The sequence below is a fragment of the Phodopus roborovskii genome, unplaced genomic scaffold (assembly GCF_943737965.1).
Source record: "Phodopus roborovskii unplaced genomic scaffold, PHOROB, whole genome shotgun sequence".
Taxonomy (NCBI): Eukaryota; Metazoa; Chordata; class Mammalia; order Rodentia; family Cricetidae; genus Phodopus; species Phodopus roborovskii.
Genome location: NW_026125964.1, coordinates 499,795 through 527,045, shown reverse-complemented (window position 1 = coordinate 527,045; position 27,251 = coordinate 499,795). Strand labels below are relative to the sequence as shown.

Genomic DNA, 27,251 nt, shown 5'->3' with positions numbered 1-27,251 from the left:
GGATTGACATGTAAAACAAGCTTGATTCAAATTTAAAGAAAAAGGGGTGGGAGAGAAATATAGCACAATGACAAAGCATTATTTATAAGTACAAGAGAAAATAATTTCTACCATGTAGAATGCTCCATGTATACGTCTGTCATTAGAAGGAACATTTTATTAATATCTAGTACTTAAAGTGGATTTACACTTTTATTCAAGTTAGCTGCCTTTTTTCTCCTTGTTATATCTGTTATTGAGGGACATTGATCATCCTGGGAAGGAAAATTAGATATCTACTGTACTTTTGATCAGTTCTTACAGAGGTGTACTGAACATAGGCAAATTAATTTTTTCTTTAAAGTTATTAATTTCTATGTGAATTTTGAACTTCCTTTATAAAGTTCATGGTTAAGAGGATTTTCTCATACTGAAATAAACATTCACCATTATATAATATCCATTTTTTCTAATGGCATTTTGAAGTCTACTCCTATGAAATTGTTTCCTTTTCTTGGGTGTTTACATGCTATTCCATTTTCCATTATTTACTTTAACCTGTCCATTTAATTGTATTTAATTTTTTTGATTATAGACAAGAACATACATATTAGTACAAAAAGCCATAACTCATAATCAAGATGTATCACTTATGGGTATTTATGGACTGTGGGACATAGCAACCACATTTAGGAAGTAAAACCTGCAGGAGAGGTGACACTAATAAAGAGAGAGACCAAGAATATAATTTCCAGAACAAAACATTATGTGAACAAAAATAAACAAGGGAATAAAAATTCTAAACATCATCTGTAGAATGTGTGATTTAGACATATTGGATTTCTATTTTTTATTTCTTATATTTTATTTTTAACTTTTTTGAGATTACAATTACGACATTTCCCCTTTCCCTTTTCTCCCTCCAAACACTCCTCTGTACACCTCCCCTCCCTTCTTCAAATTCATGAACTCTTTTTGCATCCATTATTATTGCCTGTATAAATTTATTTATATATACATATATATATACCTATATGTAATCTGTTGAGTCCACATAATGTTATTTTTTCATGGTAAATATATGACTTGATTTATTTTTTCTTATTTCACATATGAATCCCAGTTACATAAAGTTATTTTTATGTCTGTTGTCAGTGATGGCAATTTGTCACTAAATAACCAATTAGTATGCTCTTCCCTGGGAACTTCACCTCTTCTCCCCTCTTTGCTCAGATGCATGTGGTACTTTGTGTAAGTTTGAGGACAAGTGCACTTTTTCCTGTGCAGTTTGGCATATTTGTTAGTATTCTCCTTGTTCTTCTATAATTTGCACACTCGTGTTGGCGAGACTTTGTGGGTATAGCTTCTCAGGTTATTAAGTCACAATCTCAGAGCAAAGTCTCTGATCCTCTGGCTCTTAAAAAATCTTCCCAACCCCTCTTCTACAATGTTCCCTAATGACTGTTGTAGTTATGTTACAGGTGTATCCACTGGGACTGGGATCTACAACTCTGCAGTTTGATTAGTTGTGGGTTTCTGTAATGGCCTCCATCTATTGCAAAGAGAAGTTTCTGAGATGAGGGGTGAAGAACACGTTTACCTGGGCTTATCAAGACAAAAGTTTATAGATTGTTTTGAGAGATTATTATGGTTTAGTAAATTATTACTTGTAGATCCTTGTCTGATAACCATGTTTTCAAAAAAAAACTTACTAGTTAACCAGGCTTCCAATTCCAGGTATTTCATTCTTATTGTTGAGCAGGTTTAAGTCTAGTTTGATAACAGCTGATTTTTGTCAAGTTATGTGTGTCACTACTGCATCTTTATGGTTATAATGCCAAGCTGTTTACTGTTGTGCTTCAGAAGCTAAGTAGGGCTATTGGTTTCCTCCCTCATTCAGAAACTTGCATGACACCTTCTGATACCATGAAAGCTTGTACTCAGTGAGGTTTACATCCAAATTAGTTCAAGTTCAGTGTACCTGGGACTTGTTTCTGAAATTCATAGTGTCTTCAGCAACAGGTAGTTGCATTCCATCTCTGGCAGATTACCAAGGGCATCAGCTATAGACTATATGTTTTGTGAGTCTCTTGGAAAGCCCTGACAAACAACTCTAAAGAGGGCTTCTCATGTGTTGTACTTGGGTTATTTGTTAGGTTGTCTTTGACTTTTGGAGGAAGTACCATCAGGCCAGACATGAAAAGCTCATTAAAATTATATATGCATAATAGAGGGAGCCATTATAGGTATGAAGAGAAATCTGGCTCTAGGGAAATGTCCAGAGACCTACAAGATGACCCCAACTAACAATCTAAACAATAGTGGAGAGGCTACCTTAAATGCCTTTCCCCGATAATGAGATTGATGACTACCTCATATGCCACCCTAGAGCCTTCATCCATTAGCTGGTAGAAGCAGAAGCACAGCTCACATTCAGGGGGTCTGAGTCAGTCCCATGCTGGTTTCCCAGCTATCAGTCTGGTGGTCCATTAGCTCCCCCTTGTTCAGGTCAGCTGTCTCTGTGGGTTTCTGTAGCCTGGTCTTGCCCCCATTTTCTCATCACTCCACCATCTTTGAAACTGGATTCCAGTAGTTTGGTTCAGTGTTTAGCAGGATGGGATGGGAGGGGGGTTAGGGGCATGGGAGGGAGGGATAGGGAACTGGGATCAACATGTAAAATAAAAGAAAGAAAGTGCTCAACATCCTTAGCCATCAGGGAAATGAAAATCAAAACAACTCTGAAATACCATCTTAGTCCTGTCAGAATGGCTAAAATAAAAAACACCAAAGATAGTTTATGCTGCAGAGAACCTGGACAGAATTGGAGAAAGGGGTCACTCCTCCACTGCTGGTGAGAGTGCAACCTCATACATCCACTTTGGAAATCATATGGCAGTACCTCAGGAAAATGTGAATCAATCTACCAAAGATTCAGCAATTCTACCCTTAGACATATACTCAAAAGATGCACATTCATCTATGTTAATAGCAGCATTATTTTTAACAGTCAGAACCTGGAAGCAAACTGAAAGCCTTTAAGATGAAGAATGATGGAGAAAACAAGGTACATTTACACAATGGAATACTGCTTAGCCAAAAAACAAAACAAAACAAACAAACAAAAAGATATCTTAAAATATCTTGAAATTCACAGGCAAATGGATTGAACATGGTCCCCCAGAGAAGAGGAAAATGATAAGCCCTTCTAAGCCCTTGGAAGCATGGGGAGAGGAGAGAGCAGAGAAGAAGTTAGGAGAAAGAGAAGGGTAGAAGAAGGGAGAAGACAGCATGAGGGAGCAAGAAGATTGTGTCAGGAAAAGAATAGAAGAGGTCAAGAAAAGAGATAATCATAATAGAGGGAGCCATCATAGGTTTAAAGAGTAATCTGGCACTAGGGAAATGTTCACAGATATACAAAAATGACCCCACCCAACAATCTAAGCAATAGTGGAGAGGCTACTTTAAATGCCCTTCCCCAATAATGAGATTAATGACTACCTTATATGCCATCCTAGATCCTTCATCTGGAAGCAGAAGCAGACACCCACAGGTAAACACTGTGCCAAACTCCTAGAATCCAGTTGCAGAGAGGGAGAAGTGATGAGCAAAAGGGTCAAGACCAGGCTGGGGAAACACACAGAAACAGCTGGCCTGAACAAGGGGGAGTTCATCGATTCCAGTTTGATAGCTAGAAAACCAGCATAGGACCAATCCAGACTCACTGAATTTGGGTGTCGGATAGGAGGACTAGGTAGTCTATGGGGCCTCTGGTAGTGGATCAGTATTTATCCCTAGTATACGAATGGACTTTGGGAGCCCATTCCACATAGAGGGATACTCTCTCAGCCTAGACACATGGGGGAGTTTCTAGGCCCTGCTCCAAATGATGCCACAGACTTTGAAGATTCCCCAGGGAAGACCTCACTCTTCCTGGGAATCAGAAAAGGGACTGAATGGGGAGTCATGTGGGGACATGGGAGGGAGGGAGAGTGAGGTAACTGGGACTGACATGGTAAATAAGCTGGTTGCAAATTGAATTTTTTTTTAAAAAAATCAAAGACAATGAGAAATTTGAGAAAAAATACATACTAGAAGTAAAATCTGAGGTAATTATACTTAATAAAGTCTTAACATTAAAAAGCAAATGACAAGGATCACTCTATAAAATTAAGAATAAGACTAAAATAGGCAATATATTCCTTTCCAGTTTCAATGTTAAGCTATACATCATTAAAAAACAAATTCAATCACTCTGTTTAATATTATAATGATGGATTGATGACATTATGCATGTTCATATCCATAGTCTATACATCAGTCACCAAGAGTGAAACTGAATGTCAACTCTGGATACCAAGTGATCATAATGAATCACTACATACTGATCAATTTTAACAATGCACTACATGAATAAATGATATTGAAAATAACAGTTGCTATCAAATTTTAAGAAAAGATTATATGAGCAATGTCTGTGATGTTTGTCCAGTTTTTCTGCAAATCTAATTTCTCTAAAAATAGTATACAAAATAACTAAACAAATATATTCTGGCTTCTGTGACTTCTAAACTCTAGCTCTAGCATGCATGGCCTTTCCCTCAGTCTTCAGTTTGCTAGACTTCTCACTGGAACTACACAAGATCATCTCTTACATACGCAACATGCCAGTTTTCACAATCATGAGGCTCAGTTTCTTGGAAAAATATCTATAATCTATGTGTATGTGTCTATTTGTCTACCTATCACAAATGTAGCTACAAATATTAAGCATGGTGGATTTTAAATTGGTGAACAAGGATTTAGGAGATGTTATTTTTGGTATATTCTCCAGATAGTCATTACAATGGGAAAATTGTCATATTGGATAGATATAGTTGATAGTGTGGGATAATCTTCTTATGAATGCTTTTGATTTGATCATAAGAAAGCAGCAGACACCTAAACTGAAAGGCACCCTGAAAACATCTGGTTATCATAGAAGAAGTCAAAGAAAGACTATGAACCATCACAGAGTGGAGACTAAGGTGATAGGAAGAAAAATATGAGATGATATCTTGAACTGGGCTCTCAAAAAATGAAATTGGAGGCGATATTAAATAATTTGTATAGCTGTCAGAATGTGCCAATTTAATTTTATAGTCTTGATAACTTTGTATGTTTATATAAGAGGTAATATTAAAGGGTAATTGATGGCATAGTGTCAATATTTTGATGTAAGATATTATGTAGCTATACAAAGTTATCAGAAGTATAAAATTAAATTTAATGCAGAATAATAGAGAGAGAGAAAATTATCCCACTCCTGGAGGCTTTTATTACATTTTTGTGAGTTTTGCATTCTAGTCTTCCTTCTGTGCATATGATTTACACAGTTTAGGAGCATCATGTTAATATAATTGTATAGTACATATTTTCCTTTAAAAATAAAACATACTCAGTTATGAACAACATTTTAGAAACATAACTATAATGGCTGAACAATATTTTTTCACGTGACTATTGTCTATCATTGTGCTGTGTTTGATTCATTCATATAGAAGACTGGTTTGTTTGTTTGTGATATTTAGGAGTTGTATCACTCTTGTCTTAGACATTGTTATATTTTTCTGAAGAGACACTATGACAAACACAATGTTTAGAAGATAAATCATTTAATCGGGGGCTTATTTACAGTTTCAGAGTTTTAGTCCATTATTATTATGGCATAGAGCATGGTGGCACACACACAGACATGGTGCTAGACAAGTAGTTAAGAGCTAAATCCTGACCCTCATGTGGAGGTGCAGTGGGAGTAGGGTGAGGATTGGGTGGAGGGTATTGTCTTTTGACTCCCTCAAACAAGGATATATCTACTCCAACAAAACTATGCCTTCTAATCCTTTCCAAAGATTGTCACTCCCTGGTGCCTATACATTCAAATATTTAAGCCTATGGGGGCCATACAACAACCTACTGCAAGACATCACATATAGGTATGTTTTCCAGAGAGGCAGTTTGATGGAGAGGAACAGAAATTCTAGTCTTGTCACATGCATTTGAAATCTTTTCTGTTCCCTATAAACATTTAAAAGATGCATTTATTTTAATTATGTTCCTGAGTGTTTTGTGTGTATATTTAGCAAACCTATACTTGTGGAAGTCATAAATGATCACTTGGAACTCGACTTACAAATAGTTCTGTTCTAGCATGTGGGTGCTGGGAAACAAACCTGAGTGCTTTTCAAGAGCAGTATGTGCTCTTGGCATCTGAGTTACATCTTTAGTCCCAGATCCCACAGCTTTTAAACTTTCACATGCTTATTTTACTTTTCAGTTCCACCATTTTGGCTGAAAAATATCTCGATTTATCCATAAGCCTCAATATCTAAATTTCTATGATAAAATATTTTACTGTTCAAACCTGTATGGTTTTTAGCAATGCCCAGTATTGTATGTTTCAAAATGCTCCATTTTGAATCATAGTATAGACATATATTATCACCTGAGAACACCATAAAACTATTTGTAAAGTTTCATATATTATCTCTATTTGTAAAGGAAGCCATTGTTTAAACACTGCAATAGCCCATGTACTTTTAAATGTATTGTTTACTGATTGAAGTTCTGCTTATGGTTCAAAGGAATACAAGGCCCTTGACTAATGGGTTCAGAAGGAGAAAATGTTACTTACTTCACAGTTTCCTTACAAAGCTCATGAAGATTATGAACTTCTTGTTCCTATAAATTGTCCTGATGCTTGTTCAACCTTAAAATGTTAACTACAAACACGAATCTAGCAGAAAGTTTTTGTCATGTTTGTTTCACTGAATTTCTGGAAACTACATTAGTGAGTATACTGCAGAGCTTCCAACTGGCTACTTGGAAGCCTATTAGTAGTGGTTAATGAGTTGAAATAACTGCTTATTTACATGTGCTTTTCATGGAAAGCTAATTCAGTGAATAGAAGTCAAGCGCATGAAAATTGTAGAAGAGAAGATTGTATTTTATGATTTTTGTTTTCTCATTCCTTTTCATATCAAAAGATTGTCTTTTGCCTGTGACCCTTTGGGCCATGATGAATTTGAGATGAGTGAGTAAAATAGGCAAATGTTGTCCACTCCAGATATAGAATGTAGTTTTCATCAGGCCTATGTGGAATATTTATATTATCAAAATCCAGCCAATTAGAATTGATATAAGCATTCTCTCCTGGTGGAAATATAAACAGTGTGTTTGGAGATATGGGTTAGTGGCAGAATGTTTGCTTAGCAAGAGTAAAGCTGTGGGTTTGTGTCCTCATCAAAATGGGGGCAAGGAAGAAAGGGAAATAATACAGCAGAGAAGAATGGTGAAGAAGATGGCATGAGACCTGAAAGTAGATTTTACATTAGCTATACAAAAGATACCATTTTGGAATAAAACACTTTATTATTGAAGATAATGGAAATACAAAGTATGGACAGAACATTTCCCTTCATAGAGCTGTGGTTTTAAACTTTGCTTTTATTGTTGTAATTGAAAACTCTGTTGGCACTTTATATTCAGTTGGACCAATATAATTCATTCTAAGAACACTGGCTTTAAAAGAGTTGACTGTGTGTTTCTCTATGTGGTGCTTCCAATTTTCTTGTATGATGTGAGCTGCATTTTTTGCTATTTAAAGCCTACATGATTTCAAGCAGTAGTATGACACCAATATTTGCTTAGACTAAAACCTCTTGGAGATTAATGGATATCTGCTGATAATAACTTATTAGAAAGTTTACTAATTCTAAAATAACTCAACTTGTCTCTCACAGACTCTTAAGTTAAAATTTATGTTCTTCACCAAAGAATATGGCCTTTCTTAAGAATTTGAGTGGCAAATATTTGATGATGTAAAATGTTACAAGGAACAATGGCTTATGACTTCAGGAGTGCATTATGTTGACACTAAAAGACTTGCCAATGACTCTGGATCTGATATAACTTTCTGTGTGGTCTTGATGAGTGTATAGTAGTCTATAGACAATCACAAGTTTCCTGATGGAAGTGATATTTTGATATATAAAACTAGATAGTGGAAAGTAAAATGAAATATCTTGTAGGCATCATCCTGTTGATTGAGTTGACTTTAAAGAATAAGACATCATGACCTAACAGATAAAGTCATATAAAATGCCAAAGTACTATCAGGCTATGCTGGTCGGTGGGAATCAAGTGTGACAACATGAAGTACAAGTTTACAAGGGATGTGATCCTCTTCTAGTTATAGTTTCTCAGGTTATTGAAGAAATTTGGGGCTTAAGTAGATCTTTAAATGTGTCAAAATATATAAAACAGGTGTCTGATTAGAATGGGTATCAACAGGAATTATTGTAGCAGACCCCAGTACCTTTGTTAGTGAATACTAAGGCAGTGGGTTCATTAAGAATGTTTCAGGTTCAGAGTTGAAGGAGCCTAATATGGAATCTTTGGGCAAACGATGGAAAGTCTGCTTAGTCATGTAGCAGCTTAATTTTAGGTTGACTCTTTGTTATTCTGATGTGGTTCAGTTGCTGAGAAAGGAGAAGGGATCAGCTCTCCTGTAACAGAACATCAAGGTCTCCTCAGGACAGCAATGCCCAGGAGATCAATTAATTAGACAAATGTTCTCAGGGTTGAGGATCACTGCCATCCCTTCACCCATGAAACACCATAGACTCTTTGTACCTTTGATGATCACTCCTAGGCCTAGCATCAAATCTTTCAAGAATAATTCCGATCTTCAATAGCTTAATGAATTCTATTTCCTCAAAAAGTAGAAAAGTAGAAATCATTATGTGGTCATTTTAGGAACTCATTTTATTTCTACTATGGGTATTGCTAAGGTTTTCTATTGTAAGCACTTTATTAGACAAAGAGAAAAATTCTAATTATACTCAGAAGCAAGATGCTTCAAACAAAACACTGAATTAAAATGTTTCTGGTATCTTAATGTGAAAACCAATGACCAGCATGTCCTCCAAAAGTGATACCAAATTTGAAATTTACCAGATACAGGAACCCCTATTCTGACAACACTTTTGCAAACAAGCAAAAATTCCTAGGAAAGTCCTGCAAACACTGAGTACTGCTGATCTCACCTGCAGAGAAGCCTCTAAAGATGCCTGCTCTAAAAGTGATGAGATCACACGCTGATTTGGGGCTTTTGTTGTTTGCAGAGCACTTTCATATACAATGGTTTTCTTCACTGACCACTATGAAAATGACATGGCACTAGAACCTAGTCTTGTATCTCTGGGGAATAGAATCAGTGAGAGGATTGAACAGGGCAGCCCAGTATAATTCATCGAAGCTCCAGGAGAGAGAGCTTACTCTACAGAGTCAAGAATTGAAATACCTAATCTGGGTGACCAATGTCACTGACTCTTCATAATGCCTACACAATCATTGTAGTGTGCAGTCTATATCAAGTCAGGAATTTGGATAATGCCCCTTTCTAGGAACTTCAAATCTAGATGCCATAGACGGGCATACTTGAACCATTCCCAACCTTATCTATCTCTCCATAAGGAAATGGATTGCTTATTAAGTTAAGAAAGAGATAGCTGTGGATTTGTACTTAAGTTTGTTGTGATTTTATGCAGAAGACAATTCCCCATGGAAGTCTTACTGAGCACCAACTACCAAAAAGTTGACCAAAAAGTTTTTCTAGCTCTAGATTTTTAATCTTCAGAAAAAGACATGTCTTGGTATTCTAATATGATGAAGCAAGAATTGCTCAACCATATTCTTGCTTTCTGTTGCCTGTCATACTGGCTTTCTTTAACATAGCAATTAGCTCAGACAACTGACTTCTGAAATTCAACCACACCTGAGATCAGGGAAAATGCATTATGAGAATATATGTTTTTTTAATGTAACAGCTAACTGATAACACAATCAAACTCCCAAACTCCTAGGTTGTAAGACTATAAAAATAGAAAAGGAAAATAGAAAAAGCACTATATGTGGCTTGTAGAGAATATCTGAGTCTCAGCTACTCAAATGTGCAAATATGTGACCTTCATGGGGTAACTTAATCTGAGTTTTCTCAGCTGTCAATTGGAAATAATGCTTTGCATACCTTACACTGATAGAAATCCTCTCCTAACGCCAAATGGTGGCTTTGTGTAAGTAGGTATTAATACAGGGATTTGGTAGCAAGTAAACCCAGGTACAAAACCTGGTTATAACACATTTGAGATCAGTGAGTTTAAGTAGGTACTTCTCTGAAAGAGAGACTTAATAGCAGTATCTACATTAGAGAATCATGTGGAAGTGTAAATGAAATGTATGTTTAGTCTAATACCTGGATTTGTAATAAAGACTCAGTCAAGTTTATCTGTTTACTACCATGCAAATATGTCCATGGAACTACATTAATCTGTATTAAGAACCAGAATAGCATCACCTCTCAACTATCATAAACTGTTATTAATGGCATGTGTGTATCTGATATATAAGACTTAGCATGAACCCAGAGAAAGAAACTTTGGAAGAGCTTTAAATGCAGGTCATTGTCTATGACAAGCAGAAAGCTGGAAGGTAGTGACTTTCAATTAGAATTCATGGTTGAGAATGAAAGTATAAAGTAGAATGGTGGGAAAAATCCATATGTATATTCTTAAGTTGCATCATCACATTCTTAGACAATTACCCTGAGCCACATTGAAATCAACTCATAGATCACCATCACTGAGTGGTTGGATGAACACTTGGAGGTCCACTAGACCTCAAATGCCATGCTGAGATCGATTGCACATTCTCTGTCCCTGCCCTCAAGAGGCTTATGTTTCCTTAATACAGCAGATATTGAATAAGTAAGTACAGATATCTAGAAGATATAAAAAAATAGATACACTCTTTGAACAGATTATTTTGGAGGTTGCCTCCTATTTGAGAAAACTGCCCCATTGATAATTATGGTGTCTCATTCTAAGCAAAAGCTTTCATCAAGTTTTTATCATAGAGATCCTTGGTGTTCCCAAAGGAGTTCATGGAATTATACACAACAGTCTTACTAACATGAGCTAACCCAGATCATAATTTCTTCCTAGGAGGTCAATCAGCCTTACTACACTCCTGGTCAGAAATAAGTATAGAAATCTGAGTTATGGCAGGATAACATATATATCACACTCTGTCAATATGTTCCTTTCCTGAAACTGACATACATGATTAAAATAGTTTGAATTGATGATGGGAGATGTCATTCTGTAAATATGTTTCTCTTATTGGTTAATGAATAAAGCACTGTTGGCCAATAGGAAAGCCAGATAGGTTGGACTAGGAAACAAGGAGGATTCCTGAAGGAGTAGGGGGGAGATTGAAGATGGAGGACAGAGAGACAAGAATGCTGGGGCCTCCAGTAAGATGAGACCACGTGGAAACTTAAATTATTAGAAATGGGTTAATATTTAAAACAGAGATAGCCGATAAGAAACTAGTAATTGGCCAACAGCTTTATATCTAATACAGTGTTTCTGTGTGTTATTTGGGGCAGGCACAGCTCTGGGACCAGGATGGCAGGGAAAAACTACTCATAATAAATTAATTTTAATTTTTAGATACTATCAGAATTTATGTGATGATAGCTTTAGTAAAACTATAGAAATGGAGGGTTTCAGGATCTTTGAAATGAAGATTAATACTTGGAGACTATGAATTAAACTTTAAAAGTAAAAGGAAAAACAATCTTCCTTTTGAAGATCTTAGAGTCAGCATTTATCTAAAATCACACTTCTTAGTAATAACCTGTTTTACCTAAGTGGATTGAGATATGGATTCTCATTTTTGATCTTGTGTTTCCTGCAAAGGCTGTTCAGTGGTCATGTTAGCAGGCTCCCTTTGGCTTAAGATTTTGTTAATGAGGAAGGTTAGTGAAGTACAGTGTACAAGGTAGACAAAATGACAGCTGCCAACAGAGAAGAGGATTGAGCAGAATGGAGAGTATGTGCAGCTTTCAAATACTGAATTGAACTGACAGCTGTGAAGCTGTGGCCTGAAGTAGGAACTTCTAGGTCAGGAAAGCAGGAACAACTAAGGGGCTTTGCCTACCAAATCCAGGACAACAACTAGCCTGGAGTAGCCTTTCACCTTGGAGAAGTTGGCTCAATAAGTGGAATGGGAGGAAAGTACCTTGTCCCCTGGAGACTAGATGGTCTTGCTGTTAGCATGAGAGTAGCAGGGAGCCCTGAATCCATGGAGCATCTTTGAGCAAGTTTACTTCTTGTTACCATATCCTTTGAAACCTGTATTCCCTTTTTGCATTGCCAGCTTTTGGTAAGGAAAGCTTGATTTAGATAAATCGTGCTTGCGCAAGTATCTGGGAGCCAGCCATAGTCTCATCTTTTACTGCTATCAGATCCAGAGGTTGGTAAGTCTACCACTAAGGAAGAAAAGTAGCCTTAAATCTAAGATAACAGAGCTTCACCTAGTGAGTGTGTGCTGGGCCTGGGCTGGCTGCCATCAGGGATAGCCTGGCCTCTTCTATGTTGCCTCTCTAAGCTTCTTGCTGGTTGGAGGAGGTATTTGATCTCAGGAAGGGAAAGCCCCTGTCTCTCTTTAAAACAGCAGCCATGCCACTTGTCTCTTCTCTCCTTCCCTCAGGCACTTCTGTTCAGAGTGCTGTCTCTTGCTGGCTCCTTCTGCTTCTGCTCTGTCCCCCTGCTGATTGGGAAGACAGTGTACCAGTGGGGTGATCAGGAATGGAATTCTTAAAGGAACAGCTTTATTTCTGTTGATAATTTATTTAGAATATTGCTTGTATGTCCTTTCCCAATTAATAGGTCATTCTGATGAAAATAAAACACTTGTACATAATCTCCAGTTAACTGTTAATTGTAGATGTTCAGGGATTGCATCCACATTTTAAAGCAAACCAAGCACGAACCCATAGTGACAATCATTATAGCAATCAAATGAAATTTGAGTGTCAATTACTGACAGCATAAATTTTGAGGGCCACAAGTCTGAATGGGGCACTTCTTTTCACCTATAGGACTCATAATCTAGGACAGAACATAAACAAGGCACACAGATAATTTTAGCCCCTGCCCACTGTTTTTAAAAGTTGTAACTCCTATCACAGCAGACATTACCCAGTGGAGTTGACATGTAGCCAATTAACAAGCTGATTTGAGGTGTGGTCTCCCTTAGCTGTTCATTGGTTAATTTTCTGTCAATCCAATAGTGTCTGTTGAAGATTTGGAACCATGCAAAATAGATTTTGGGTAGACCCAAGAAACTTAGATCGCAGCACCTTAGAGCTTTACTTCCATGCACCAAACAATGCACTTTCTTTCCCTCACAACAATGTAAAATAAACTAAACCCTGGGCACAAGACAAGCAATATAAAGACAGAGCAGTGACATTTTCTAAAGTTTCAAGGTTATGAAAAATATTAGATCTTGAGCAAATTGCCCAGTGGGGATTTCAGTTCACGGGGTTCAAAAGCAAAGCTATTTGGATGATTTTGAGTGCGTGAAATGATTGAACACAAATATTCAAATAGGAAAGGGGAAAAGAGCAGGATAAACCAAATGGCTAATAGTTTTAGTTGTACAGATGGTAAAACTGAGGCTTAGAGTTCTATCAATGTTGTCTATACCTGTGCTCACTTCCAGCCCTATGACTTCAATAGTGTGCCAATAAAGCTTCTCTCTTGTAAGGACAATAAGGAAGCAAATCAGATGACTGGACTCCAGACCGAATAAGCTTTTGTAATTCCCTATAACCGTTTCTCTTAGGTAGGCAAGGAATCTTTTCTGTCGAGAAACTGGCTAAAGGAATTGATTCATCCTTTCCTGGGCTAGAAGTACAGGCCGAAAGGAGGAGAGGGGTGTGGTTAAGCCCTCCGAGTGCAGAAAGACTATTCTCAAGTCAGAAGAGAGAGAAGCAGCTGGTGCGTGGGATAGTGGGCACACACCCAGCGGTTTTCCCGTTTTTCAGAGAAGGAAATGCAGGAGACTTTTGCCCAACACACGGTAGCTGTTGGAGGAAACTAACACTGTAAACACTTATTCAAAGGATCGCTCAAGGGGCTGCCCTTTGTCCCTCCCATTGCAGCATACTAAATCCAGGGCCCCAGCTTGCTGACCTATTGAGGGACCTATAACCCTCCCCCTACACACACACACACACACACACACACACACACACACACACACACACACACACACACTTCCTAGGAGGATACTGCAGCATGAACTTGAGCTGGGATATGCAGTACAGCAGAAATTGCTGAAGGTGACCGCCTTGTCCTCCCTGAATACCTATGTCCCATAATGCCTGCCCGAGGGATGCTGGGGAAGCAAAAGTTTGATCCAGTGGTCTGAGAAGAATATCTGGGCAGGGTTCACAAGCAAGGGCAGCAGGGTTCTACCCCTTCCTTGCAGCAGTTTGTGCACTCTTCTCTGATGGCAAACACTACATTCCAGTGGTAGGTTGGGGGTGGGGGGGTGTCTCATTCTCTAGCTTACATTCTGGTCCAGCGAGACCCCCTTCTGTGTCCCTGTAACCTCCAATGGGTCCTGGGATGAGTCTGAGTCTTGAGCTCTGCATCTGCCCCCATCAGCTGATTTTGACAGAATGAGGGGGTCCGGGATTATAGGAGGGCGGGGCTAGCCCCTGCCAGATCCAAGGATGATAACGTGTCTGCTCCATGTCGCGGCTTCTAGCTGTCCAGGCTCCGCCCCCTGTGAGTGTGTATGTGTGTGATGCTGCCTCGGCCGCCGCCGCCTGTGCAGCCGCCGCCGCCGCTGCTGCCGCCCCGGCTGCCGCGCCGCGCCGCGCCACTGTCACTGCCTCACTCGCCCCCGCCTCTGCTGTCGCCACCCGCTTGCAGGCTGCCAGGCGGGCGGCCCAGCCAGCCCCAGCTCTAAGCGGCCCCAGCTGCAGCCTGGGAGCGCTGGGCACGCGGGAAGCTGCAGAGCAAGTGGACCCGAGCCGGCGGTCAGGCGCTTGCCTGCCGGGTGCCATCTCCTTCGCCGCCTTGGCTGCTACTGCTCTGGAGCGCAAGACCAGGTACCCCGGGCGCCCGCCGCTGTTGCTGATGCGGCCCGAGCACTTTTAACCAGGCGGGAGGGCCAGGGAGCCGAGCTGCCGACCACATCGAGAGAGCCGCGCAGCTTAGAGCCGCGACACGCAGTGAGCAGGAACAGAAGGCTGCCAGCCGCCGCCGCCCGACCGCTATGGATCTATTCGACTTTTTCAGGGATTGGGACTTGGAACAGCAGTGGTAGGTGTTAAAATGTGCCTTCTCTTTTGATGAGCGGGATCCCCTAGTCTGGTCTGGGCTTTTCGCCTTTGTTAAGAGGAACCAGAGCTGTTGTGGGGGGCGCCCGGGACACCCTCCCACTTGCTCCCAGACACCTCTAGCTTTGGCTTCAGTGACTCCTTGGTTGGGAGCTAGGATGGGGGAGGTGCAGGGACATGGAGGGATGCCCGCTAAAGCATCCCTTTGCACCCCAAGCCTAAAGAGTTGCAGCTGGCCCATAGCAGATTCCATGCCACCCACCCGCACAACCTTGGGGGCTTTTCTCTTCAGTGGCTCACTGGGTAGGATTCAGTCTGAAATGCTTTAACTTTCCAGTTGCCAGTGCCTGTAGCCAGTGGCGGGAGAAATAACGACATCCAGGTACCCAGAGGCCACCCTCAGCTTGCTTAGCGGCCACCGCCCACGCTGCCGCCACCTCCATCCCCACCCGGAAAGGCATAGGGTCCAAAATCTTCCCTAAAGCATATCCAACCTAAGTTCCTCTTAAAGCAGCGTCTTCAGTGCTGCACTAGGGATCTCTGGCCCAGTTGCCTTTAGCGCTAGGCTTTCAAGAGAAAGAAGGGTGTTTGAAGTTGCCCCCTGAAGTCTGGAGCTCCTAAGTCAATGCACATTTAATTATCCTATGGACCCCTGTTGGTCTCCCAGTGCGTAATGGGCACACAGCTTGAAGGTTTAAACAAATATCCTAAAGTTGCTGTGGGGAGCACTTTAAAGGTGGTGCAAAGGTGATGGGGGAGGGGGTCAGAGAGTTATTCCTCTGGGTAGTGTGAAGGCAACTATACATACTGATCCTCAGATCTATTAACTTTAGAAAAACTTCACCTTTTACTACAAATGTTAATGTCCTTTTTTGTCACATTTTTTTTTCATCCCTCACCCCAAGCCCTAGTATTTAGAGAAGGAAGGAGGCAGGCTCAGCAGCAGCAGCGACTTTGAATGACACTCTTAGCTCTTGCCCTTTAAATGTAGTGAGATTAATCTGTGGTGCCCACCAACAGTTTGAAATCTTTTTGCAGTGTTCAAACTACTAGCTGCTGGCTACGAATTCTCTGCATTTTTGCTGGGATTTCCATTGTCAATGTCATGTTTTAAGCAATTTCCTTCTTTAAAAAGGGTCAGATCTTTTAAAAAGGGCCAATCGCTTTATTGTGCCACTCATGAGTGCTTCGTTTGCAAACCCAACATACATTACATATTATTTTATAGCAATTCTAAATAAACATTCGAATTTATCAATACTAATCTATAGGTTTTTTTTTCTTTTTGCAAAACTGTGGCATTTTATCAGCTATGAGGAAAACATGTTACGACTAAAGAATCTATTCTTATTAAAAGTAGAAAAAAATCCTGAAATTATTGCTCAGTGTATGCTGTGTTCCTGTATACAACCTTTAATGTGCTTTAGTAATTTGTTTTACTGATACCTGATAACTACAGCATTATCATTTACATACAATTTGTCTAATATGTGCTTTAGGTTATACTTGATTTAACAGATATTTTCATAATTGATTTCAGGGGTTGACTGAAATTTTAAACATATACTAGACATTAGGTTTCGGAATATATGCACCACAGATATTAGTATTTTAATTCCAGTTGAATATCGTGCATGCATTGTTGAATATTTAAAGGGGATGTGCCCTTTCTGCTTAATTTCTGTTTTGCAGGAACATGTGTCCCTGTTCCCCTTTAGAGATGCTATCTATTCTTAAAGAAAATACAAAACCATTTTCCTCTTGATCTGTAACTATGTCACATCCATTTTAGAGCATGCTGACCGATTTGCCTATTAGGTTGAAGTGATGGAAAATATTGATGAAATAGTATAACATATCTGCACAAATCAACCTGCCTTCTTCTGTATCCATAATCTAGGACAATTTCTCCTTCTTACTGCTTGGTTGTGAAGGGCAAGTTTTCTTATGAATCCCTGTCTATAAATATTTGTGATATGGCTGTGCTTCTGTATTTTAAGCACCTACACAGAGAAAAGAAACACAAATATGAACATGGTGTGCAAACTGGAAAGCTTGACATTGCTCTTAGTGATAATCAATATATCCTTCAAAATGTTTTGGACATCATGGGAATACCAGTTATATTATGTTTACTTCCATTTCATGAAAATTACTAGATGGTTAAAGTGAAAATAGACAAGTGTGTAAAAAAGACAGAAAAGGAGAGAAGGCATAAAAGTTAAGAAACTCATTTGCATTAAACCTATTCACTTGTGGAATAGCAGGCTTGGGAATATATCTCTGGTAACTCTACTAGTTATCTATCAATAAATACATCAGGAGAAATAAAGACTTAAATGAAAACAAATCATTTTCCTAAGCTTAATGAAGAATGGATGCACATAAACAGGTATATGCATTATTTACAAACACTAACCTGTGGTAAATAAAAAATAAGTGCCCACTGATAAACAAAACCTGTATTAGGACAAATGTGCACTCAAAAGATGGAGTATGAATGATGCTGCCATGTGCAGGTATGTGCTGTATCTGGGAGTGCTCATGTACCTTACAGAATGCATCACTTGTTTCTTATAAACTATAATGGTATATTAATGGGTCGTGCTCTGGACTCCATTAAAGGGCAAAAGCTCAAGTTCTTTATGATTTCTGGATGTATGAACAGTGTTTCCCTGAGTTGAAATTTAATATGAACCATTCTGTGAAGGAAAAGGAAGGCACATACCTTTGTACTTGTCAAATACATTATCTTATCTTTTTAAAAAGAAGGAATAAAGATATGGGAGGGGGAGCATAGTCCATGGTTTATCTTTCTTAATAAAGAAAATGAATTATTGAGTTGTCTGGAGATCATGTAGCCATATTTGAACTTCATTATCAGCAATGCCAACGTCATTAATATAAATGCAAAAGCTTACAAATTGTACAGGTTTTTCTATCCTGTAAGCACCTAGGTGCTGCTTTGTGGCATGCCAAATTTCTTTTTGTGAGGCAGTTACGTTTTTACTAAAAAAAATAAAAATAAAAAAAATGTTGGGTGGAGAAACTACGAAGAAACAGATTTTAAGAACAGAAAAGTAAAAAGTCCCATGACCGTGAACCCCAAATATTAAAAATCTCAGGGAAATACATTCTTAAGTGATTGTGACAGTGGCCTGATTCTCACTGCCTCAGTTTGTAGATTTTATGTGATGTCTCACAAGTAGCCTAATTAGAGACAAGCTTGCAAAGGGGCAGTTATACAGGAAGAGACATAAGCTCACTAAACTGTTATATAAATAGAAAGTTCAAAGGTCCATGTGAGGCTGAGAAGGGGCCATGTGCCAGCCAGGCTTCTTCTATTTGGATGAAGGCAGCCCCTAGGGCTTGCTCCAGCCAGGGCCTGCTCCAAGAGCTAACACTTTCCCAAGTTTTCTGGACCTCATGGGAGCTGGAGGGAGGGGACCTGCTTTCCAGACAAAAGTGAACTGTTCCAGCTTCAGCCAGGCATGGCGTGCACCACAGAAACCCATCTGCCACCACCCACTCCAGTGTTTCACACAGGTTCTCTGGAGCTTTCTTAGCTGTAGTCTACTAGAAGAGTGGAACAGGACTGTTTGTGTGGGAAATAGAGGGAGTTCAAACTTCATCATGCTGGGGGCTACTAGAGCAGCACTGGGAGGGGGAGTTGTCCCATTTTCTTTAAGGCCTGGAGGTTCACAGAACTGTTCTCTGCTATTATCCATTGCTCCTTTTCTCTTTATAGTCTGTGGTGCATTATACAGAAACTGTATAATTTGTGTTTTTACCTAGTATGCATGCATTTTCTAGTATACTTGAGTATTTACTCAGCAAAGCATTTTGGATACACCGTTTTAAGGAAATGCATCTGGAGAAGAGATTGAAAGTTGTAATATTTTCTACCGACAAGATCCCCTCTACAACCTCCAGATATCCCTACAAAGAGTTAAAGCTGTCTCAGTAAATCTTAAAAGTTTCATCTATTGGACAAAGAAGAAAATTATTTCATGTTTGAAACCTGTTTAATGATAGATGAATTGTTTTGCCTATGGTTTAGTCAAGCATTTAACAACTTTAAAATATAAAAATCAGGATAGAGAATGACTGTCTCAAAAATGAGCCAGTTATAGTCATTCGTGACCTTCTAAACATTTAAACATTGTATAGAAGAATGAATTTTTTTTTTTGAATTCAAACATGTTAATTAATGTTAGATAGGAGTGTCTTAAATGTGTTTGAACCATTATTTTATGTCCATTGTTTTTAAGAAGTGACTATTTTTTTGTGTTAAATATTTGCACATATTGAACATGATTTCTAAAATTTTAACAATCCAAAGAAATGGCCATCTGTAGAACAATATAGAAGCTGCTTCCCTAAGAACTTGGAACTCTAGGTCACACTTCAAAGGGTTCAATTGCCATATAATAGATTAACTTCTCATGTAGACAAAACAATTTAGTGATTACATTTTTTCCTTTTAATTTTGTCTTTTTGTGGTTGCTATGAGATAGAGGAAGAACATCTTAAAAAAAGAACATATTCACTCAATAATGAGAAGACTGTGTGCTGCAGATTAACAAAGTCAGGAGTTGAACTTGAGGGAATGATTTTGAGGGCATGTGCATGTGTGTGTTTTGCAGCTGTAGTAGAACTCAAGTTCATTACTCTTGTAGTTTAAATATTCATTTATTTTTGGGAGGCTCTCTACTCCATATATTTAATACTCAACTTCACCTAATTTTTCCAACAACTTTCTGTGATATTCTATCCTAAGATGATAGTTATTTTCAGGACTATCAGCTACTTAGTTATGCAGGTCAGGTTTTACCCAACATGGAACAAACCCAAAGGACATTTTTGGCAGAATATTTCTGACAAGTTTATTGCTATTACATACGACATGTTCTTGTTTCGATTTTTGGTTTTTTTCTTTTTCTATTTTGAGTTGTAAATTACCAGAGTTGTTTCCATTTTACTGATGAACAATATGGATTCTAGAGAGGGTGTACACATTGCCTAAGTTCACACAGCTTGGTGGTCATGATCGGAAAGTCTTATCAGGTGCTCTTTCACAAAACCTTATTGACTTAATTTATTGTGTATGTCAGAGGATATTTAGCTCTCACAGAACTAAATGGATTGGATTCTATATATTACACTTTTAAAGAAAAAGATTCATGCAATCACCATGTACTTGAACAGCCATGTAACTCCGATTTTTATCTTTTGATTGAAGAACAGTTTATATATTGATATTGTCTCTTGATCTCCTTGTCTTTTTTCCCTTTTTATTAGCATATATTAGTTGTGGGAAATGATGGGTTTCATTGTGACAGTTTTATGCATGGATCTATTTTTGACCATAATCAATCAATCATCTCATTTCTAGTTATTTTCATGAATGTCCTTTTATGGACATTTATGAGTATTAACATTTACATGTATGTATCAACACATTTTCTAGAAGTACAGAATACTGAAATTACATAGTTGTGATATGCATATATGTATATCACATATACATATATGGCAATGAAAATTGAAGTTTGAAAAAACTGAAAACTTTGAGAGTTGCCCATATAATTTTAATGCTAAAATTGTCCAAATTTGTTATTGAACATAAAAATGACCACAATACATTTTTCTGATTTTTGGAGCCTCGAAGCTAGATGTAGGAAATTCATAACACTCCTTGCCAAAGCTTTGCCCTCTTTCTCATCTGTTCTTTGTTTTACTCCTACCTATAACCTTGAGGCTTTGTAAGGATTGGGATAATTAACACTAATTTCAAGGGTACAAAATTGAAGTTCCAAGAGGTTAAGTGAATTACTGAAGTTTATGCAGTAAATGAATGGTCAAATGGAATGTGTTGATTGTACTTTTCAATGCCTCACAACTGTTACATTAAGGAATTTATGTTTAAGATTCTTCCTAAATGATGGTGTATTACCCCCCCTTTCATGATCTAACATTGTTCATTTCTATTGGAGGTACTCAATAACCATCTGTTGGTTTATATTAGAGCCATATTATGCCCAAAGACTGTTCCATACAAATGCACATCTTTTAAAAAATAGTTGCTTAATTACTCTATGAGATAATACTGGCCTCTGACTGCATGGTAGTATTTTAATTATTCCTATTCCTGCTAGGTCGTTTAGCATTCTGATCTCTTTTGCAGAAAATAATGAGAAAAAGTAATGGTTACAGAAAAACTTAATAGGAAAGACAGAAATAGATACCATGCTGTGGGTGCAACTTTTAAACATAATTACTATGAAATAAATGATTTGTTTAGCACTGAAAAAAAACCATGAAGGAATACTTTTAAAATCACAAGGCTATATAGGAGTCCTTGTTATTGTGTCTCAATTTGTACAGAGAAAATTAAAAAAGAATGTGTGACAAAAATATGAAGAAGGATGAGTGATTGGAAGGTTAGGATTCCTTCAGCTTTTCTTGAGTTTCACCCTTTATGACTTGTATTTCATCTTGAGAAAGCTGTTTTTCTACTTAACTGTAGCAAATCTATGCCATAAATTATCATGACTCTTAAACAAAGGTTCAGCACTGGTTTCATCTAATGTTAAACTTTTATGTTGTACTTTCATGAAATTTTATATGCTTCTTCGAGGCATGCCACATTATGGAAAAGTTGATGCTCTGAGTTGTTGAATTTCCTAAAAGTAAATCTTTACAATGACCTTAGCTACCAAGACATACTAACTTACTGGAATGAGAAAAATTATCAATAATCTTAAATAAAATGGGTGATTTAAGCAGAGTTTATAATAGTACTATAGATTGAATCTGATTTTGATTATTGATTGCTTAGGTTATGGATTTTTAAAGAAATATACTTGTACATTGTTTCATTTAAAAAGGAATATCAGCTAGTTATTTAATGTAATCTTTTAGTCTGTTCTTCAATAGGCAAGTAATGTATATCAGCTATACATTAGGGAATATGATAAAGAAATAGGCTTGTTTGCTTCCCAAGCTCAAAGTCACTCATCTGTTTATTCTTCAAGGTTCCTTTTTGGCCCAAAAGTATCACTTTCATCAAGTGAAGAATGGTTGTATTTTTTTAGCTTTCCAAAGAATAGTTCTCAGCATCATTTATCCTCCTCTGTGAAAAGCACATCTCAGGAGCAGGTACCATTTCTCTTGGTGACCTTTTTGTACTCTATTCTTAGAGTCAGAGACTTACTTTTGGTAGGCAGCATAACTCCTTGAAATAGAGTTGAAATGGATTTTTATTATATATAAACAACAAAAAACAAAAGAGAAACAATGCATTATTATTTGAAACTATAGTTTAGGCTTTAACAAACATTGGAGGAAGTTTTCTGGGAGTGATGTCTCCTTACTATTTGGATTTCTTGTTTGGTCAAATCAGCCACTCAGAAGAAGCATATTATGAGGTCAGTTTAACCTCCAGACTGTGGCAGCTTGTACAGGATGACCTAACTATCTGTTGAACAACGTAAAAAACATAATCACATGGGCTTTATTTCCCTCTCCAGGATGTCAGTCAACTAATTTTTTGAACAAATTAATTTTCCAAAGGGACTGATTGTTTTCATGCCAGGTCGGCACAGCCACAGTAACTAAATTAGATTCAGCATGATGGATGTCTCTGATGAAGTGCCATGGAGAAGTCTCATCAATTAGCTATTATTTATTTGCTGGCAAAATGCTTGGCTCTGGTGCAGAGACATTAATCAATTCCTAGAACCTACTGTTTCAAGGCTAGGGAGCTCTTTAGAATCCTTTAGTCTTGTATCTACATAATACAAACAAGGAGACTGAGACCCAGCATGGAAAAGTGACTTTCTTAGTCTCTCTGCTAGTGTCTCTTTTAGTAGCAGATTAAGAGAGTGTAAATGGCTTCTGTGGCCTTAGAGACCTAACACTGCAATACAGATTTAAATGTGGAGAAAGGATTTTGTACAGGTTTGTAACTAAAGAAGAATTTACAAAGACTTCCTGTAGATGAAGCAATCTTCTTTTGGCCCATGAATTGCTTTAAGTACTTTTAACAGTGTTGGAGAAGAAATGGAGTGGCTAGCAAGGCTTGATAGTATATGCCTATAATCCTAAAGCAGGGGGATTACAATGCTAGCCTGGGCTACAGATAATGAACCTGTTTCAGAAATAAAGAGTCAAAATTAGGACAGCAGAAAGCTGCAGTAATTGGAAGTTCTGGAACACCCAGCATTCAACGTGAAAAGACTGACTTTGAACATGGAGTTATTCCTTTGGCTGACATTTATCTTACAACTGCCAGAGTTCTGTTTTTCTGTGTAGTTGCATACTCTCTTTAACACCAAATACCATTTGAAGAAAGATGGCCAAAAAACTCATAAAAACTATTTTGACTGTCTGAGATGTGAAAACACAGATGCAAGTATTTAAAGGACTACCAAATGAAAATTTGTTTTCCTGAAACCATTAAAAATGTTTGTAAACTGGCAACTGGTCAAATAAATGTTTTCAAAAGATGTGTATGCCATAGCTTTTAAAATACAACCAGATACATCTACTTTTTATTTTTATTCTTTTCTTTAAAATTATGCTGTTTTTCTTTTGGAAGTGTGTAGCAAGATTTCATACTATGAATATTTTTACTTTACCTTAAATGTAAGCTAGCATACCATCTAACTGATGAGTGTTTCCAAGTGTGTTTATGATTGGGTCTTTGAATATCAAAGAATTATTTAGTTATTTGATTCTTCATGTATTAACTCTACATCTATGGAACATCTATATAGGAACATCGCCCAGGTTTCTCTCTCTTTCAACTCAAATACTCTTGCCCAATCTTTTCAAATTGTGTTCTTCTGTGTTATAACTGAATACAACTTTGTCTTGGCAGCAGGTAATTTCTATCTTTCTTGATGTGTTTATTTGTCTGTGTTCTTATGCAGGATGAGAACATGCCTCTTTTTTTGCATTTCTAATAGCCTAGAGTAATAATAACTTCTCATTTCAGATAGAATATCATGTACTTACTAAATTCAGTCATTGAACTATGTCTTCATAATAGTAGATTTGGGTGGGATACTAATAATACTGATAGTCAAAATAAAACTACTAATTTCCTATGTGATAGGCTATGATTTCTGTTGTCTGACCTCCATCTTATATAGTACAAAATCAGGGTACAAGGGATTAGTAACTTAATGAACTTAGTGAATCCTTGGCTACCCTGCTAACCCACAATGCTTCCCAGGGATGGAAGTATAATAAGGTAATCCTGGTGACAAGGCTTTTGCTAATCATTTTGAAGATATATATGCATGTATATAATATATACATATATAATATATATCTTTAAATGTATAGGATATATATATATATATATATATATATATATATATATATAGCTTTGGGTTTAAATTCATAATCAAATATGAGTCATAACTAACCAAATATCCACTCCAAGAAGAGACTTGTTATTCTGTTCCTCTTTGCTTTGTACAGCAAGTTTTGGGCTTGGGGATTGTTTACATTGCTCTATAAACTTAAGCATAAGTCAGACATCAGAACTGAATTCAGCAAGTTTAGAGATTCCAGTTATACCATGATCTTTCTCAAATACATGGGGTGAGAACTGATTCATACTAAGTTTCAGTTATACTTTTTGTGTCTATGACTGTATTATTGTACAGTAACTTGCTTCATACTTTATGTTATAAAATTTGAGAAGAGATAACAGTTTACAGATCACAAGTGGTTACAGGAAGTAGAGAGAGATGTCTTTCTTTCAGTAAGTTTTTTCCCCTGAATTTTATAAATAAAATGTTCCTTAAGTACATCTCACTTGCAAGGATTCTTAATGAGAATTCATTGTTGGCAAGCAGAATCTCTGTAAAAATAGCTTAGTTTATCAGATTTGTTATTTTACAGTTTTATATCTACTATTTTCTTCTGATAATATATAACTATATCCAGTATCAGAGTACTTTACGGGTTAGTGTTCTGAGTTTTAGTTAAGGTGCCTTTGGCTAAGGTTCAGTAGAAGAGTTCTTACCTAACATGCTTAGGGATCTAAATTCCACAGACCAAACTGAAGAATAGAACATTAATTTGTGAGGGAAAGAACAGAAAGGGTTGAAAATTGAAGGAAGAGGCAGGAGTGGTGTATGATGCAGCACTCTTGTATGGCATTTCTCAAATAAATTAAATTTAAAAACAGAAAAGTTTATACTTTGGAAATGTTATAATTAAAAGTATCTTTGCATGTTATCACAGAATTAAGGGTAATGTAGTACCAATGGAGGCAAAAAATGCCTTGAACTTCTGCTGAGTAATTTCTCCACACTGCACCAGTTGCAGTTTTTCTATTTTTCCTGCTTGAGAGGTTAACCTAGGATTTGGGTTTTGAAAACATATATTTTTAGAGGGACTACATCTTCTATTTATGCCTCTGGAGGATTCAGGTGACAGATGACAGTTTCATCTCAAGGATGTGCAGAAGTGTCCATGTTTTCATTCTTAAGTTTAAGAAGATGTTTTTATAGTCAGGAAAAATCACAAGAACATACAGTGCACTAGGTCATACAATTTGTAAACATCACCCACTAATCAAACACCCTAAATGGTAGATGCTTTTACCCCTGAGAAATTGAACATCAGAGAGAAACACACCATCTTCCACAAATTCACTTAACTAGTAAACTGCAAAAACTGACAGAAGTGCAGGTTACTCGGAAATGAGTCCTGTGTTCCGACCACTTCCTGCTTTTGCAGATATGTACTTGATAAATGACATAAAGTAATAAGATGGTGCTTCGAATCCCCTGAATATTATCCTTTTCACATTCCAAAATTGAAGGTGATAACATGTGTCTAGAAGACAGCCAGAAAGAGGAAAGGTGATGAGGATATCTAGGAAATTTTAGTGACTCTAAAACACCCATCTGGTTAAATTAACCAGATGGTGAAGGATATACTAAGAAGGAAGTTAATAAGTACTTAGTGGGATTTTAACTAGAGGTCAAACACATGCATGAATTAAAAATCCTGCAGAAATGTGCAAAAGCCTTGCAATGGCCACCCTTCAAAAAAATTGTTAAATTTCTCCCTTTTGCTACAATTAGACTCTTTAGCTTTTTGTTTGGTTTTGTTTTAAAGTTCTGTGACAGTTTAAACTTCAATAATGCAAATATATTAAGACTGCATGTTGTAGAACTTCCCATTAATAATGATGAAGACCATTTTCATTCTGTTCTGATTAGCATCTTACCTAGGAATTACAATGAAATGCCAATGCACACAATAAATGCCATTAAAAATGTGGTCATTGCATACTTCTACCGCAAAGGCTTTTGTAAAACAGTTGCTGTGACTCATATATCTTGAACAAAGAAATCTGATGAACTCAAATGGCTTGAAAAGTTAAAGTGAACCCTAAATGTAGATTAGTAGCAAATGATGACAGCCAAGCCAGTATTGCCTCAGTTGATTAATTTATAGGGATTCCAGTCAATGATTTTAACCAATAGCTATGTGTAGTAGATTCCTAATGGGATCTGTCTTTTAAAATTACATAAAGTGTGGCATTTGATTTATTTCAGAGTTTCTCAAAGCTCAATTTTAACTTCATACAAATAATGCATTAGTCATTCAGGGTAAATGACACATTGGATGAAGTTGTGATTCTGTCTGCTTCTCATAATCAGATTTTTAAAAAGATTACATCTGTCTTTGTAACTTATTCCTGTCCCCAGTGCTTACAGGTAGAGTAGAATCTTTATGTCTCCATTTTGCTTTCCCACTCAATGACACCAGGCTATTGAGTCCTTTCCATTCCTTCAGGTTACTGGGGTATGTAAAGAAGATTCTAATTTGGGGGTCAATAATAAGAATTACTGCATCTACAGATATAAGACACTGATGTTTTACTATATGTTCCATTTTGATATTTTGTGATTACTATTATAAAACTAAATTAACAGCAAAAAACAACTCATATAAAGTGTATTATCAGGAACAACAAGATTTTGTTGAGGCTCACAACAGC

The 27,251-nt window shown here is 37.4% G+C and overlaps 1 protein-coding gene across 1 annotated transcript in view; it reads left to right on the top strand.

The window, feature by feature from the left end:
- The first annotated feature begins 15,139 nt into the window (after nucleotides 1-15,139).
- Aff2 (ALF transcription elongation factor 2) overlaps nucleotides 15,140-27,251 on the top strand; it is a 479,228-nt gene continuing 467,116 nt past the window's right edge. The window contains exon 1 of the mRNA XM_051179204.1: nucleotides 15,140-15,200. Within this exon, the coding sequence (XP_051035161.1) occupies nucleotides 15,154-15,200 (47 nt within the window). The 5' untranslated portion in view covers nucleotides 15,140-15,153. The remainder of the gene's footprint in view (nucleotides 15,201-27,251) is intronic.